Below are 15,861 nucleotides of genomic sequence, written 5' to 3'. Positions count from 1 at the left end.
CTCAGTAAGTTAATGATCCTTGGGACATGCTCTCTGCTCACATGAAAACAATTTGTGGACCTAGCTTGACCATGCGGAGAAGGCAATGGCACCCCACTCCAGTATTCTTGCCTGGAAAATCCCATGGACAGAGGAGCCTGGAAGGCTGCAGTCCATGGGGTCGCTGAGGGTCGGACAGGACTGAGCGACTTCACTTTCACCTTTCACTTTCATGCATTAGAGAAGGAAATGGCAACCCACTCCAGTGTTCTTGCCTTGAGAATCCCAGGGACAGGGGAGCCTGGTGGGCTGCCGTATATGAGGTCGCACAGTCGGATACGACTGAAGCGATGCAGCAGCAGCAGCAGCTTGACCATGAAGGGACAAGAAATCTCCCCTGCTAAACCTGCAGGAGGAGCTAATGATGGAAGCATGACATCTACTCAAGAAAAACAAACACGGTCTTCTCCCCTCGCCCACTTTTTTTTTTTTTTTTTTTTTTTTTTACCATAAAGCTACAGACTAGTAAGTTCTCAGTGCAGCATCTCTCACCCACCCCACTGGTAAACCTCAGAAGTCCCCTATTCTAATAAGTCGCTTTATCTATCACTTTGCCTCTCACTGAAGTCTTTCTGTGCTGAGACATAAAGGACTATAGTACCAGGAGCTCTTTGGAGCCTCCCTCCCCCTCAAAAGGCCACCAAATGGCTTCAAAATGATCTTTGATGAAGGTATCGAGACCATTCAAAAAGTCTCTTCAAGAAATAGTTCTTGGACAACTGGGCATTGCCATGACAAAGGATGAACTTGGACAATACCTCATACCAAGTACAAAAATCAACTCAGGGATCAGTGTAAGAGCTAAAACTGTAAAGTATTTAGAAGATAGGGTTTGAATCAATAACAATAAAGTAGCTCCTCTTTATTCAGCAATTATTGTTATTCAGTTGTTAAGTCATGTCCAACTCTGTGCGACCCCATGGACTGTAGCACACCAGGCTCCTCTGTCCTCCAGTATCTCCTGGAGTTTGCTCAAATTCATGTCCACTGAGTTGGTGATGCTACCTAACCATCTTATCCTCTGTCACCCCCTTCTCCTATTGCCTTCAATCTTTCCCAACATCAGGATCTTTTGGCCTCATATGGTCAAAGTATTGCAGCTTCAGCTTCATCAGTGCTTCCAATGAGTATTCAGAATTTATTTTCTTTAGGATTGACGGTTTGCTCTCCTTGTAGTCCAAGGGACTCTCAAGTCTTATATATCAAGTTCTCCCTTTTAAAGGAGATACATCCAGACACAGATGTAAAGAACAGTCTTTTGGACTCTGTGGGAGAAGGCGAGGGTAGGATGATTTGAGAGAATAGCATTGAAACATGTAAACTATCATATGTGAAACACATCACCAGTCCAGGTTCAATGCATGAGACAGAGTGCTCAGGGCTGGTGCACTAGGATGACCCTGAGGGATGGGATGGGGAGGGAGGGGGTAGCGGGCTTCAGGATGGGGAACACACGTACACCCGTGGCTGATTCGTGTTGATGTATGGCAAAAACCACTACAATACTGTAAAGTAATTAACCTCCAATTAAAATAAATTAATTAATTTTTTTATTTTAAAAATTAAAAAAAAAGGAGATACATCCCACTTCACTCTTAACACTCCTGTGTCCCATTCACCATACATCAGCCCTAAGCCTATCTTAAAAATATGGCTTAAATGAGTAAAAAGTAGCTTCAAATGTTTACTTCTAAATTTAAAGTTATACATATGAATATTGTTATATTATTTCTCCACTTTTTACTGTTTTTTCAAGTCACCAAGTTGCATATGATATAAAAGGAAAGGTGACTGACAAGGTACAAAATGGTACATTAGTCATTCATTTCCTTATATTATTATTCTCTATTCCATTAACATCAAGCTCATTTTTTTTTAATTAAGTGTATTGTGCGTATTTCAGTTGTGTCTGACATTGCAACCCATTGGACTGTAGCCCTCCAGGCTCCTCTGTCCATGGGATTTTTCAGGCAAAAATACTGGAGTGGGTCGCCTTCTCTATCTCCAGGGGATCTTTCCGCCCCAGGGATAGAACCCACGTTTCCTGTGTCTCCCCATTGGCAGGCTGATTCTTTACCAGCTGAGCCATCTTTTTAATGAAGAGGTCATTTTAATTCGAGACAGGAAAAATACTAAATAAAACATACTGAAAGCAAAGTCTCACTGTTGGAATCAGCTGTCAGAGTGGATGAGTACGTTTAAACAGCAAGGTTGGCTATTTTGAGATAAAAACAAATAACAGGGAGTCAACAAATAACCTTCTCCATCCTAAGACTGTAACACAGATGCTCTGAAACTGCTGCACCAGAGCAGGACTGAAGTGATGACATTTCTGTGATTAGACAACAAATGTTTGCAAGTTTGCATGAATTAACATTTTTCTAGGGAAAAGATCCACAACCCTCCTCAGATGGACAACACATGGCAGAGGCCAAATCAACATTTGGTGAAAGAATAAATGAAGGGGATCCACAGCAAGTAAGAGCCAGTGCACGACCCAAAACTGCTTTCTCAGTTCTGTCTTTCACCACCTCCAAACTCCATAATCATTCCAGGAGTGTCTTGGGTTATCTGTTGCAACAACTTTCTGTAACTGTTTTTCTGAGCCAAATATTGCACTGCATAACAAAAGATCTTACCAAGATTGGAGAATCCATCCTGAAGGGCCCATAATCGAGCCCAAGGGGCAGGGACAGGCTCCTCGGGTTCTTGGTCCTCCGGAATAGAATAGAGTTCCTGCGTGGACACTGTGTCTAAAGAGCTCAGCGTGCCAGAGCTGGAGTGGGAGGACTGGCTGGACGTGCCCTGGGACTGTGACGAGGAGCTGTGTGGCTGCGAGGAGGGACCCTGGGACTGTGAGAAGCCGCCCTGGGACTGCGGGGAGGCGCTGCCGCGGGGCTGCTGACGCTCCACATTCGTCTCCCGAGACATCACCACCTCAAAAATAAGTGTCCCACAACCAGGTGAGTTTCAAGGAACAAGACTTAAAGGTCAATGAAGAAGGATGGGCATATTACAACAGCCAAAACAACACAAAAAAGAAGATCCAGGACAAGCATGCTCTGCAAAAATTAAAATTCCAACAGTCTACAGCCATCACTCTTCTGAGCTCAGTTTTTCTTCAGATCATTTTCACCTGATAAGTTTTTTGTGTGACAGCCACAAACCACAGGGGAAAGAAACAATTTGAAGACTATAAATAAGTGAAAAAACAAAGATACTGAATTGGGGAGGGGGAGAGAATCATAACAGCTTACACTCATCCAGTTGTTAAAAATTAGAAATGGTGATCCCTGGTGGTCCAGTGGCTAAGACTCTGTGCTCCCAATGCAGAGGGCTCGAGTTCAATCCCTGGTCAGGGAACTAGATCCCTCATGCCACAGCTAAAAAGATTCCACAGGCTGTCACTAAGACCCAGGGCAGCCAAATAAATAAATATATATTTTTTAAGAAAAAATGGAACCTAAAATGTATTCATTAATACAATCAACACTGCACTTAAACTACATACGTATTTTCGGAAAGCAAAGAAGGGGAAAGGTCGGGTGGTTTGGCATAGATGATGGGCAAAGAAAAATTCTACAGAAATTGGCTGCATCACCCCAGGAGTGACATTTACATAAAATGTCACTGATGCCCCTTACCCAAACCAGCTCCTGGAGGGTAGGACACAAGTTCATTCTAGATTCCTAGACTCCAAACTAAGAGCTGGGCCACTTAATGAAGCAAAACACTAAGACAGCTCTAAACAATCCCACCTAGCCCTTTGTCATGTTAACTAACCATGCGGCTCATCTTTTCAGCATCCCAAATGACCTCCCAGCACAACAGAAAGAACTATTCAGACACAAAGAAGATCATAACAGAGGTTCCCACCCTTGTTTTAGAATTTCACAGTTAAACCCCAATAACAGAACCTACAGTAAAGTCAAAGTAACTTTCAAACCCTAACTGTAAATCCCTAATCTGATTTTTTTTAAGGCTTTCTCTCCAGAATTCCACACTCAGGCTACCCCTCAAGGAAAATATAGTAAACATGACTGACACAGATTATTGCATTTACACAGGCCTTCCAGACACAAACGTCCTTCCAGATGCAAAAGTCTGATGAGGTTTCCTCAAAGTGCACCAGGGAGGTGCTGCCAGAGCTTCGACTTCAGGACCTGATGCTCTGATACCACCTCAGCCGAGGTGTGACCTCCTGCGGCTTTGGAGCAAATCTTCTCCGCCCTGAAAAGTGGCAAAAGACAGTGTGTCAAGAGGTAGCTGCTATCATCACACCTGATAAGAAGGGTGCACCACACCAGGACTACATGGGCCTCCGCCACGTATAGTGGACAGGTTATAAGCAAACAGATTTGGAGTCAGCTAAGCCAGCTCTTCGCATGACCTTTAGGTAGATCACAGCCTCTCTGAACTCAAAAAGTAGACGGAGCTAGAAAATCAAATGAGATGCTGCAGCAACGTTCTTTCAACCCCACCCCCTCAGTAAAGCTTGATGATCGGACTTTCAGGCCCAAAGAATCTGAAAGCAGAGAAAGGTCTTACAAGTGCAACACAATTTATTTCTCCTCAAATAGAGAAACTGAGTCCCAAGGAAGACTGGTGGCCCCCTCCCCTCCCTTTGCCACCCAATCCCCCACACTTCCTTACGGACACTCTCGAAGCATCTTCCTACACAAGTCAGTGTGCTTCCAGTTCCAGCAGAGCCTATTGAGAGTGGGTTCTCAATAGGCATTTTTCAGATTGAACCAAACTATGATAATAATTGGGCTTCCCTGGTGGCTCAGACGGTAAAGCGTCTGCCTACAACGCGGGAGATCCGGGTTCGATTCCTGGGTCGGGAAGATCCCCTGGAGAAGGACATGGCAATCCACTCCAGCACTCTTGCCTGGAAAATCCCATGAACGGAGGAACCTGATTAGGCTACAGTCCATGGGGTCGCAAAGAGTCGGACACGACTGAGCGACTTCACTTTCACTTTCATGATAATAATTACTAACACCTTTAAAACTTTCTGCAGAGCATCTTGGCTCTGATTCTGAAGAGCATAACTTTGTTCTTTCTTATCCTGTACTTCTGGGCCAGTTTCTGCTTGTAAGTAACAAGGGAAGTGAAATTCACCTCGAGGTTTGTCTACAAAGGAGGAAGAGAGTGGCCCACGCATTCCTCTCCCCCGCGCCTTCCCGAGCTCATACACAGGACGAGATGAAGGCTCGGGAGATTCAGCTCGCAATAAGACCCTGAGGACAGGATTCGAACCCCTAAATACCCAAAAGAAGCTCCCCACTATGACTCACCGCGTGAGCCCCTCTGGAAGAGTACAACCCAGAGCAGCCGCAGCCAGCGGAGTGGCGCTAAACCCGCAGATACAAACTCCACCCTCCACCAATCAAAACACCCCTCCGCTCCCGCCGGACCAATGAGAAGCAGCGGATGTGGCCGCCCCCGCAGCTTAAATGCTTTCTGGGAGTTGTAGTTTACGCTGCAGAGCGGGACTCAGAATCCAGGTTTCCCCCGGGTGGTCCCGCCCCCCGCCTAGTTCCCCAGCCAATCACTAGCACAAGTCTGGTCAGCCTCAGGTGACCTCGGCGAGGCAGGCCGCCGGCCCGATGTGGGGCGGAAGGGCCGGGGCCTTGCTCCGGCCGTCGGGGAGGTGGCCGACAGGGGTGCTCGGGAAAAGACTGCTAAACTGCAATGCTGCGTCGCTGTCAAGAAGCAGCTCCCCACGATGTTGGAACTGCGGCGGCCCAGGGGGCCCACCGCGGGGGGACCGGTTCTTCTGCCCTCAGTGCCGCGCGCTGCAGCCACCTGACCCGACTCGAGATTACTTCAGCCTCATGGACTGGTATGGAGGCCGTTTCTTTAAACGCGTCTGGACGTGCGAGAGGGGAGGGCGGGTCGGGCTAGGGGAGGAGGAAGGCTGGACCAGTCACACAGGTTGGCGGAGCCCTGGAGGACCGGGCTGGGGGTGGAGCCTGGTCGAGAAGGGTGCGTGGGATGTGCCTGGGGAGGAAATTAAGGGGCTGGCCTGAGCGAGGACGCTTTGAGGGGATGAAGACGAGAGTGAGTCTTGGAGTGGAGAGGCGGGGAGTGGTTAGGGGAAACTGAAGTTTGAAGGCAGCAATGGAGGGGCGGGTTCTGAGAGAAGGCCAAGTTGAGAGGCGGGGCTTTGAGGGGAGGGTTCTTGGCGCGGCCCTAGGGCTTCCCTGATAGCTCAGGGTAAAGAATCTGCCTGCAATGCAGGAGACCCCGGTTCGATTCCTGGGTCGGGAAGATCTGCTGGAGATAGGATAAGCTACCCACTCCGGTATACTTGGGTTTCCCTGGTGGCTCAGCTGGTAAAGAATCCGCCTGCAATGCAGGAGACCTGGGTTCTACCCCTGGGTTGGGAAGATCCATTAATTACAGGCTTCCCTTGTGGCTCAGCTGGTAAAGAATCTTCCTGCAATGCGGGAGACCTGGGTTGGATCCCTGGGTTAGGAAGATCCCCTGGGGAAGGGAAAAGCTACCCACTCCAGTATTCTGGCCTAGAGAATGCCATAGACTGTATAGTCCATGGGTCGCAATAGTTGGACACGACTGAGCGACTTTCCGGAGAAGGCAATAGCACCCTACTCCAGCACTCTTGCCTGGAAAATCCCATGGACGGAGGAGCCTGGTGGGCTGCAGTCCATGGGGTCGCTAAGAGTCGGACACGAATGAGCGACTTGACTTTCACTTTTCACTTTCATGCATTGGAGAAGGCAATGGCACCCCACTCCAGCACCCTTGCCTGGAAAATCCCATGGACGGCAGAGCCTGGTGGGCTGCCGTCTATGGGGTCGCACAGAGTCTGACAGGACTGAAGCAGCTTAGCAGCAGCAGCAGCAGAGCGACTTTCACTTTCACTTTGGAGCATAGAAGCTTGAAATTCAGAATGTTTAAAGTTGGCTTGAGATTTTTAAGAAAGAAGTACAGAAGTGGTATACAAAATATGAGAGTAAGAGCATGGAAAAACTTAAGGCTGTGGGCAGAATATAAGGGAAAAGTGAGAACTGGAGGGTCTGAGAAATAAGTGTTTTTCCTATTTACGCGGAAGGTCGAGGAGTTTGGAGAGGTGACAAATTTGGGCGAAGCTAAAGAGATAGTGCAGGCTCTGGGAATAAAAAGTGAAGGGGATTCGTTTAAAATAAAGTGAGAGGCAGAAATGAAAGGACCTGGGCCTTAGAAAAATAGAGTGTGATTCTGGAATGCCTCTTAACCCTGGGCTCTGGCCCCACCAGTCACTGAGCACGTATGAAGGGTCGCAGTAACACTACCCTGTAAGTTTTCAAGCATGCCAGTCTTGTTCTAACTTCAAGGTCTCTGTGTGTTCCCTGTGCCTGAATGCGTCTTTCCTCTGATCTCTGATTACTCCTCTTCATCATTTAGGTCTATGCTCAAATGTCATCTCTTTGTCCACTACATCTACCATTCTCTGACCTATTCTGTTTTCCTTTACAGTACTTAGCACTTTCTGGAATAGCTCTTGTCTACATGTTTATTGTGTCCCCCCTGAGAAGAGGAACCAAGCCCATAGTATGCTGCTGCTGCTGCTGCTAAGTCGCTTCAGTCGTGTCCGACTCTGTGCGACCCCATAGATGGCAGCCCACCAGGCTCCCCCGTCCCTGGGATTCTCCAGGCAAGAACACTAGAGTGGGTTGCCATTTCCTTCTCCAGTGCATGAAAGTGAAAAGTGAAAGGGAAGTCGCTCAGTCGTGTCAGACTCCTCGAGACCCCATGGACTGCAGCCTACCAGGCTCCTCGGTCCATGGGATTCTCCAGGCAAGAGTACTGGAGTGGGATGCCATTGCCTTCTCCGAGGCCCATAGTATACAGATCTATAAATATGTGATGCATGAGTTTCATCTCCTGATTTCCTTCCAGCAACCGCTCCTTCAGAGTTGACACTGTGAAGCTCCAACATAGATACCAGCAACTACAGCGCCTTGTCCACCCAGATTTCTTCAGCCAGAGGTCTCAGGTAAGCCTACTGGCCATCCCTAATCATTCCCTGGATGAGGAAGCTCCCCTCTAGGTCATGGCCACCCACTCCAATATTCTTCCCTGGAAAATCCCAGGGACAGAGGAGCCTGGTGGTCAACAGTCCATAGGGTCGTAAAGAGTCAGACATGACTGAAGTGACTTAGCACAACAGACATAGCACAGTCATACCCAGACACATATGCACCCTGGGTGCAGTGGCCTGTGGTTATGAGATTACCGATTACCAGGGACAAAACTGGACAACCAGCTTTGCCCTGGGGCAGCCTGATTACAACCAACCAGGCCCTGGATTAATCCTACACTCAGAGCTTTTACCTTACTTCCTGCTGCTAAGTCACTTCAGTCGTGTCCGACTCTGTGCAACCCCATAGATGGCAGCCCACCAGGCTCTGCCATCCCTGGGATTCTCCAGGCAAGAACACTGGAGTGGGTTGCCATTTCCTTCTCCAGTGCGTGAAAGTGAAAAGTAAAAGTGAAGTCGCTCAGTCGTGTCTGACTCTTCGCGACCTCATGGACTGAAGCCTACCAGGCTCCTCCGTCCCTGGAATTTTCCAGGCGAGAGTACTGGAGTGGGGTGCCATTGCCTTCTCCAACCTTACTTCCTAGCAGAATTAAAACCCATTGTCTGAAAATTAAAACAGCTTATCCCACACCAGTTCTCCTTCCTTATGTGCCGGCCCATCAGTGTTTTATGAAACAGTTTGTGAATGTAAGATGGCTGATTTGCGTGGTAATATGACTATCTTCATTTCCACTTACAGAATGAAAAGGACTTCTCAGAGAAGCATTCGACCCTTGTCAATGAGGCCTATAAGACCCTTCTGGCCCCCCTGAGCAGGGGACTATACCTTGTAAGGTGATTTTCCAACCCTTCTATCATGACTGCCTGATCCCATTCCTCTGGGGGACAGCTGTTCCCCTGTATTCAACAGAAGAGTGCTTGAGATCTTAGCTAGTCTAGGGACCCATAATTAGCCTCAAAAATACTATATGCATATAGTTTTCTGAGTATCTCTATAAACTTTACTTGCCCAAATGCCTTTTTTTTTTTTTTTACCATTTGCTATAAATTTAAAGAATTAGACGGTACTGGCTTTTAAGAAAGAGTAATTTTTGTTTTGTTTAGTTGCTAGTAGAGAAGTGAGCACCTTAGAGTTTTAGGATTTAATAGAATCTTTACTGATACATAGTTCAAAAGTGGAAGAATGACTTCCCTAGGGTCACATAGTTCCAGGTAGGAGAGTTCCAATACTCCTGTCTCAGTCCCAGTTTCATCACTGGGACACTTAAAGTCTTCTGCATTAGTGACATTTTGTTCTAAAGGGTGAGAAGGATTTATGGTGAGTAGGATTTATGACTCTAGCCATAATTTCTTGAATTAAACTTAATTTTCCCTGCTTTATGCCCCAATAGCTAAAGCTCCGTGGAATAGAGATTCCTGAAGGGACAGACTATGAGATGGATAGTCAATTCCTCACGGAAATAATGGAAATCAATGAAAAACTTGCAGAAGCTCAAGGTGAAATTGCCATGAAAGAGATTGAATCTATTGTCAGAGGTAAAAGATAAAAATAGTACCAAATATTTTATATTGCTATTTTGAGTACATGTAGAGTCTAAGTCACTCAGTCGTGTCCGACTCTTTGCAACCCGATGGACTGTATAGCCCACCAGGCTCCTCCGTCCATGGGATTTTCCAGGCAAGAATACCAGAGTGGTTTGCCATTTCCTCCTCCAGGGGATCTTCCCGATCCAGGGATAGAACTCAGGTCTCCCGCATTACAGACAGATACTTTACCATCTGAGCCACCAGGGAAGCCCAAAGGCAGATTCTTAACCACTGGACCACCAGAGAAGTCCCTATATATGTAGAAGTTTAGTGGAAAATGGATATAAAGAGGACACATTGGTCTTCATAGTGATTCGGGGAATTTTTTTTTCTTGATCATACTGAAACCCATTTTGTTAGACCTGCAAAATCCCTAATTCTCTGGAAAGCAGGCTTAAACTAAGAATGTAATAGTATTTTGTAGACCACAGTGCTCTTTCCTACCCATGACATCATTTGGATGATATTATTATCCCTGCCAAGAAAAACAGGCCTCAGAAGTTCATGGAAATACCCAAAGTCACTCAGCAGATATAGCAGAGCAAAGAATGAAACCTTGCTCTTATGATCCCATGTTGCTTTGCTTTCACTTTATTCCATAGAGTGTCAGTCAGGGTTCTCCAGAGAAACAGAATCAATAGTGTATGTGTGTATGGAGAGAGAAACTTATTTTAAGGAATGGCTCATGCAATTGTAGGAGCTAGCAAATCCAAACTATGTCAGATAGACCAGCAGGCTGGAAACTCAGACAGAACTTCTATGTTAGTCATGAGGAAAAATTCACTCTTCAGGAAAACTCAGTTTTGGCTTACTGTCTTCAGCTGATTGGATGAGGCCCACCTGTGTTATTAAAGATAGTCTGCTTAAGGTCAACTGACTGTAAACGTTAATCACGTCTACAGAAAACCTTCACAGCAGCTTCTAGACTAGTGTTTGACCAGACAACGGCTGCTGCTGCTAAGTCGTTTCAGTCGTGTCCGACTCTGTGCGACCCCAGAGACGGCAGCCCACCAGACTCCTCCGTCCATGGGATTCTCCAGGCAAGAACACTGGAGTGGGTTGCCATTTCCTCTCCAGTGCGTGAAAGCGAAAAGTGAAAGTGAAGTCGCTCAGTCATGTCCGACTCTTAGTGACCCCATGGACTGCAGCCCACCAGGCTCCTCCATCCATGGGATCCTCCAGGCAAGAGTATTGGAGTGGGGTGCCATTGCCTTCTCTGAGACAACTGGGCACTGCAGCCTAAACAAGTTGGCACATAAAATTAACCATGCCAAGTAGAAAAGGCTCCAGGTTTCTCACCCAAATTGTATGCATGTCCAAACTTTCACACATGTTTATGGCGTGCCTACTGTGTATCAGGCACTGTGCAGGACACTGAGAATCCAGCAGTGAACAGAAGGACATGACCTTGGGCCTTCAGGGACTTTATATATTCCAATTCAGTGTGTCCCACATGGAAGTCATGAGTGTCCGTCCTCCATCCCCCAAAATCAACCTATTCCTCTGAAGATATTCCCTTTCTAAGTGGATGACGCTCTGCAGTTGCTCAAGTCCAAAACACTGAGTAGGCGTTCTTGACAACGTACTCCTCCTCGCCCCCATAGACAGTCTATCACCAAGTCTTGAAAAACTGGCTTTCTTACTGCGTCTCAAATCCATCCATCCATTTTCACTGCCACCACCCCATCCCAAGCTACCATTCTCTCCCACCTGGATGACTGGAGTAACTCCAGACCAGTCCATCTCTACCTTCAGTCTGATATATTCCTACACTATCACCTGTGTTACCTTTCTGAAACCCAAATCTAATCATAGCACCCTTGGCCTTGCTTAAAAACTTGGAACTGGCTCCCTTGGCTCCCCATCACTTTCAGGTTAAAGAGACCTGGATAACTGGGCCTCTGCTTCCTCCTGTTTGCTCCTTCCATTCCAGCCATGCAGGCTGCCTCCAGTTCTTCATCTGTACTTTCCACCTTCCTGCCCAGGGCATTTGTAGGTACTGTTGCTTCTGCCCAAAATCCCCTTCTCCTCCACCCCATCTACTAACTCTTCCTCCTTCAGATCCGGGGGCAGTCCCCACTTCCTCAGGAAATCCTCAGAGGACCTCTGTCTAAGTCTTTTAGCTGAGAGTACCCCTCTTTTGTAGGACTAATAATAGTTATAACCTTATTGTTCTATGTGAGATTATTGGCCCCACATCAGCCTCCCCCATTAGACCAGAAGTTCTGTGGAGGCAGAAATTGTGTCTGCTTTTTGCTTCTCTCACATCCTCAGCACACATAACAGTACTTGGAGTGTAATGAGGACTCAGTAAATATTTATCAAGTGAGTGAATAAATAACAAACAAATTAAAAGCAGTAAAATAGAAGTTCTGGTGGGGGAGCTGTCCAGTGGGGGTATATCAGCACTAGAGCTATGTGGTATTGGAGAAAGAGAAACTCGGCATTTGCAGTCAGAAGGCGCGGCTGCATGGCTTTGGCAGGCAGATCATGGAGCTCTGGGTGAGGTGGGCTTGGGTTCAGTCCCAACACTGCCACTGACTTTTTGTGTGACCTTAAGCAAAGTGCCTTCACCCCCTCTGAGCCTCAGTTTCATCATCTGTAAAATGGAGACAATATTAGTACCCATTGTTGCAAGGATTGAATAAGTTAAAAACACCCTGATGCTGGGAAAGATTGAGGGCAGGAGGAGAACAGGGCGACAGAGGATAAGATGGTTTGATGGCATCACCGACTCAATGGACATGAATTTGAGCAAACTCCAGGAGATAGTGAAGGACAGGGAAGCTTGGCATGCTGAAGTTCATAAGGTCGCAAAGAGTCAGACACAACTTAGCAACTGGACAACAAAGTGTGTAAAACACTTGATACAGAGCCTGGTTCATGGTAAGTGCTCAGTCAGTGGTGGGGTTTATTTTAGCTCTATCATTAATGTCTGGCTTTAAGCAGGTCACTGACCTTCATGTAGAGTAATTCCTAAATTTCCTCCCTTACCTGCTAAGGCCCAGTTAAAGTGAACGTTCAAGGGCATGAGCTAGATGGTTTTGGGGTCAGGACTTCAGAGCCTCCAGACTCCTAATCCAGTGTTCTTTTTTGTCAACACCACGTTGCTACCAGAAAAGTGAGTTTCTAGCCACTGAACTAGGAGTCAGGTGACTTGGGGTCTATTCTGAGCTCTTCAACTCTCCAGCTGTGTAACCACAATACATTTTCCCAATACCTGTCGTTGCCTATGATGGGGATATAATATATTTAAAAGTGCTTTGAAAGCAGGTACCCCCATAAATAATTAATACTGTCTGTATCTGGGAAATGCACTTATAAAATTCCTCATTTCCTAATGAGGGAACAATGCAAGCATGAGAGAGCTGCTCCTTTACTTCATCTGGCATCTTCTCTCTTCAGGTACGTTCTAAGTGCTAAGTCACTTCAGTCATGTCCAACTGTTTGCGACCCCATAAACCATTGCCCAAAGGCTCCTCTGTCCATGGGATTCTCCAGGCAAGAATACTGGGATGGGTTACCATTTCCTTCTCCAGGGATCTTCCCAACCCAGGGATCAAACCCGCGTCTCTTACATCTCCTACATTGGCAGGAGAGTTACCACTAGCGCTACCTGGGAAGGAGAGGCTGTATGATTTGCTAGTGGTTGCCTGATTCTATAACACCCTGCTGATGGGTGAGCCCAGCTTGTTGATTTTTCTCCTAGCTGGAACCTGGAAGACTCAGAGTGCTTGGTGGAGATAAGATATGTCCTTGTCCTTTTTTCTTTTTTAATGCTTCTATAGCCATTTTATGAACTTTGGTGACTGCCCCTCAGACCTTGCGTGGGTGGGAAAACAGTGTAACTAGGGTCAGCCAGAGCTGCATGAAACAGGAGCTGCCAGTGTGAACATGTAGAGACAGAGGTCATGAGGCCTCGCCCTTGAATCCAAGCTCCCCGCTGTGCTGTATTCACAAGACGACAGAGGATTGTCTTCATATTATCAGTCTACTTAAATAGAAAAATTAAGATCTTGGTTTTCCTTTTCAGCTAAACAGAAAGAACTGACTGATGATGTGAGCAGAGCTTTTGAAAGAGGTACTCCCTTCATTTCATGACTTTCTTAAATACGGAAAGAAATTCTAAGCACTGAGATATAACCATTCGTTCAATAAGTAGCTACTATATGCCCATCCTATGACAGTTATGTGGGGAGCGATAAAATAGAGATGAGCCTACATTTCAGCCTTCAAGGATTCACAGTATTGCTACAGAGTCCAGGTGTGTGCCAAGCCAGTAAATGTCCACTGAAGATTAGATGAGAGAAAATGCTCCCATTCCCCTTTGGCAAGTAGGGGAAGATAAGGTGAGGGATGTGGGCTGAAGCCAACCCAGACTGACCTGAGGGCAAGGCTGCACAGTCAACATTTGGCAAAGCCCCGTCTTCTGCAGAGCCCAGAAGGAGAAGCCTATGGTCCAACTGTGCTAAATTGTAAATATGGAGTCCTCACTGCTCCTGGCTCTCAGGCTGAAGAGACTAGATCTGTTTCTAGCTATTTTTAAGCAAGAACAGCCCATTCCCTCCATCCCTGTCTAGTGCCACCTCTTAAATAAGACAATAATAGCCCTTTGGCCTAGGGATCATTCCACTGCAGGAAGGAGAAAGCAACTCATACTAACCCAGATAAAAGGAGGTTATTCTAAGGAGTTAGGGCCACCTCTCAGAATCTAGAGTCCCAGAAATGAGTCCATACAGTGTGATGAGAGCTACTGTAGAGCAGGACCTGGAAAGTAGAAGCAGTCTGGAACCAAGACTGTGGTCCTGAATATGGTGGCCTGGTGGTCCACTCCATCCTTCTCTCCCTGCACCAGGTGCTTCCACATTCCTTATCAGGCTTTGACCACCATATATGACGGGGGGAGAACTCTTGAAACACAACTTAGGGACTTCCCTGGTGGCCCAGTGGCAAAGAATCTGCCTGCCAATGCAGGGGACACGGGTTCGATCCCTGGTCCAGGAAGATCCCACATGCCACGGAGCAACTAAGCCCATGCACCACAGCTACTGAGCCTATGCCCTAGAGCCCCTGCTCCGCAACAAGAGAAGCCACAGCAATGAGATGGCCGAGCAACACAGCTAGAGGAGCCCCCACTCGCCACAACTAGAGTGAGGCCCATGCAGCAAAAAAGACTCAGCACAGCCAAAATTCATTTACTTTAAAAAAACAAAAAAACTCAACTTAGTTATACTGGGCATCATCCTGAAAAAGGATCAGCTCCTCATTTAAAGTCTGAATCCTGTGAACAAGGATGCTTTTGCTCCCTTTGGTTGTAAGTCCTCTGTCCCTGAGAGCAATCCAGGTGTTCCATCTCCCTCTCTCAGATCTACTGAGTAACTGATCAACCTTCCAGAGCCCGGCCCTCAGCTTTGATCCAGCTGCCTTGGGTGGTAGAGTGATTTTATTCTTGCTTGAAATGAAGCCTCTCACATTAATCTTTCTCTTTATTTCAGACAATTTTGAAAAAGCCAAGGAACTCTTAACAAAGATGAGATACTTTTCAAACATTGAAGAAAAGATTAAGTTAAAGAAGATTCCCCTCTAATGGTTGCTAATTTTAAAGTTTTAAAAAATAAAGTTCTTAGTGATTTCTCTTCTGCCTCTGCTGACTGAGAACAGAGGTGCTTCAACCACTGTGACCATCTTAACTAACCTGTGGCTCAGGCACTAGCGGGCGGCAGAGTTTGTCATGTCAGCGGAAGCACAGCCTCGCCAGGGTTTGAGTGGTCGGCTCGTCACGGGGTACTTGGTATACCATGTCCCCCAGCTAGGCTGGTGGATGAAGAGATGCAAACAGGACCAACCTGAGGCCCTCGAGACGACGGGACTTTTTTCTGAAAAGGCCAGTAGTAAATATTTTAGATTCTGTGGGCCTCCTCCTCTGCTGCAACTACTCAACTCTTCCCTTGTAACATGTGCATGCTACATGCGTACTAAGCTGCGTCAGTCGTGTCCGACTCTCTGCAACTCTATGGACTGTAGCCCACCAGGCTCCTCTGTCCATGGGGATTCTCCAGGCAAGAATAGTGATGTGGGTTGCCATGCCCTCCTCCAGGGGATCTTCCCGACCCAGGGATCGAACCCACGTCTCTTACATCTCCTATATTGGCAGGCAGGTTCTTTACTGCCGGGGTCCAGCCCCG

The 15,861-nt window shown here is 46.9% G+C and overlaps 2 protein-coding genes across 13 annotated transcripts in view; one reads left to right on the top strand and one right to left on the bottom strand.

The window, feature by feature from the left end:
• CHEK2 (checkpoint kinase 2) overlaps nucleotides 1–5,466 on the bottom strand; it is a 39,184-nt gene extending 33,718 nt beyond the window's left edge. For 2 of the 7 annotated variants that reach the window (XM_044930642.2, XM_025267060.3), the window contains exons 1-2: nucleotides 5,340–5,463; nucleotides 4,085–4,269 (exon numbers count right to left, since the gene is read on the bottom strand). Coding sequence is in view for 4 of the 7 variants with exons in the window: in XM_025267059.3 (XP_025122844.1) it covers nucleotides 2,679–2,970 (292 nt within the window). In the remaining 3 variants the exon portion in view is untranslated. Of the gene's footprint in view, nucleotides 1–2,678; nucleotides 4,270–4,692; nucleotides 4,833–5,339 lie in introns of those variants that run through there. The other 5 variants (XM_025267059.3, XM_025267058.3, XM_044930641.2 and 2 more) reach the window with 5 other exon arrangements.
• Nucleotides 5,467–5,586: 120 nt separating this feature from the next.
• HSCB (HscB mitochondrial iron-sulfur cluster cochaperone) lies at nucleotides 5,587–15,311 on the top strand. Of its 6 annotated transcripts, none has more exons than XM_006069903.3 (6): nucleotides 5,590–5,887; nucleotides 7,948–8,044; nucleotides 8,829–8,918; nucleotides 9,481–9,625; nucleotides 13,710–13,757; nucleotides 15,172–15,311. In XM_006069903.3, the coding sequence occupies exons 1-6, from the start codon at nucleotides 5,652–5,654 to the stop codon at nucleotides 15,261–15,263; spliced, it is 708 nt and encodes a 235-aa protein (XP_006069965.2). In that variant the 5' UTR covers nucleotides 5,590–5,651; the 3' UTR covers nucleotides 15,264–15,311. The 6 variants fall into 6 exon arrangements, with proteins under 6 accessions (XP_044786580.1, XP_025122846.2, XP_025122847.2 ...); XM_025267064.2 differs by lacking the exon at nucleotides 5,590–5,887 and adding an exon at nucleotides 6,063–6,105 and having other exon boundaries at nucleotides 8,829–8,923; XM_044930646.1 differs by lacking the exon at nucleotides 5,590–5,887 and adding an exon at nucleotides 6,075–6,105.
• The last annotated feature ends 550 nt before the right edge of the window (nucleotides 15,312–15,861 follow it).

Source organism: Bubalus bubalis, chromosome 17, assembly GCF_019923935.1.
Source record: "Bubalus bubalis isolate 160015118507 breed Murrah chromosome 17, NDDB_SH_1, whole genome shotgun sequence".
Taxonomy (NCBI): Eukaryota; Metazoa; Chordata; class Mammalia; order Artiodactyla; family Bovidae; genus Bubalus; species Bubalus bubalis.
Note: the sequence above shows the minus strand (reverse complement) of the source record. Positions and strands in the feature narration are given on the sequence as shown.

What these genes read in the sequence shown, in the direction of transcription:
- HSCB (XM_006069903.3), top strand. Translation starts at nt 5,652, where the DNA reads ATGTGGGGCGGAAGGGCCGGGGCCTTGCTCCGGCCGTCGGGGAGGTGG. An exon ending in TCTTCAGCCAGAGGTCTCAG is followed by an intron (nt 8,045 to 8,828) that starts GTAAGCCTACTG and finishes TTCCACTTACAG; the next exon opens with AATGAAAAGGACTTCTCAGA. An exon ending in TGAGCAGGGGACTATACCTT is followed by an intron (nt 8,919 to 9,480) that starts GTAAGGTGATTT and finishes ATGCCCCAATAG; the next exon opens with CTAAAGCTCCGTGGAATAGA.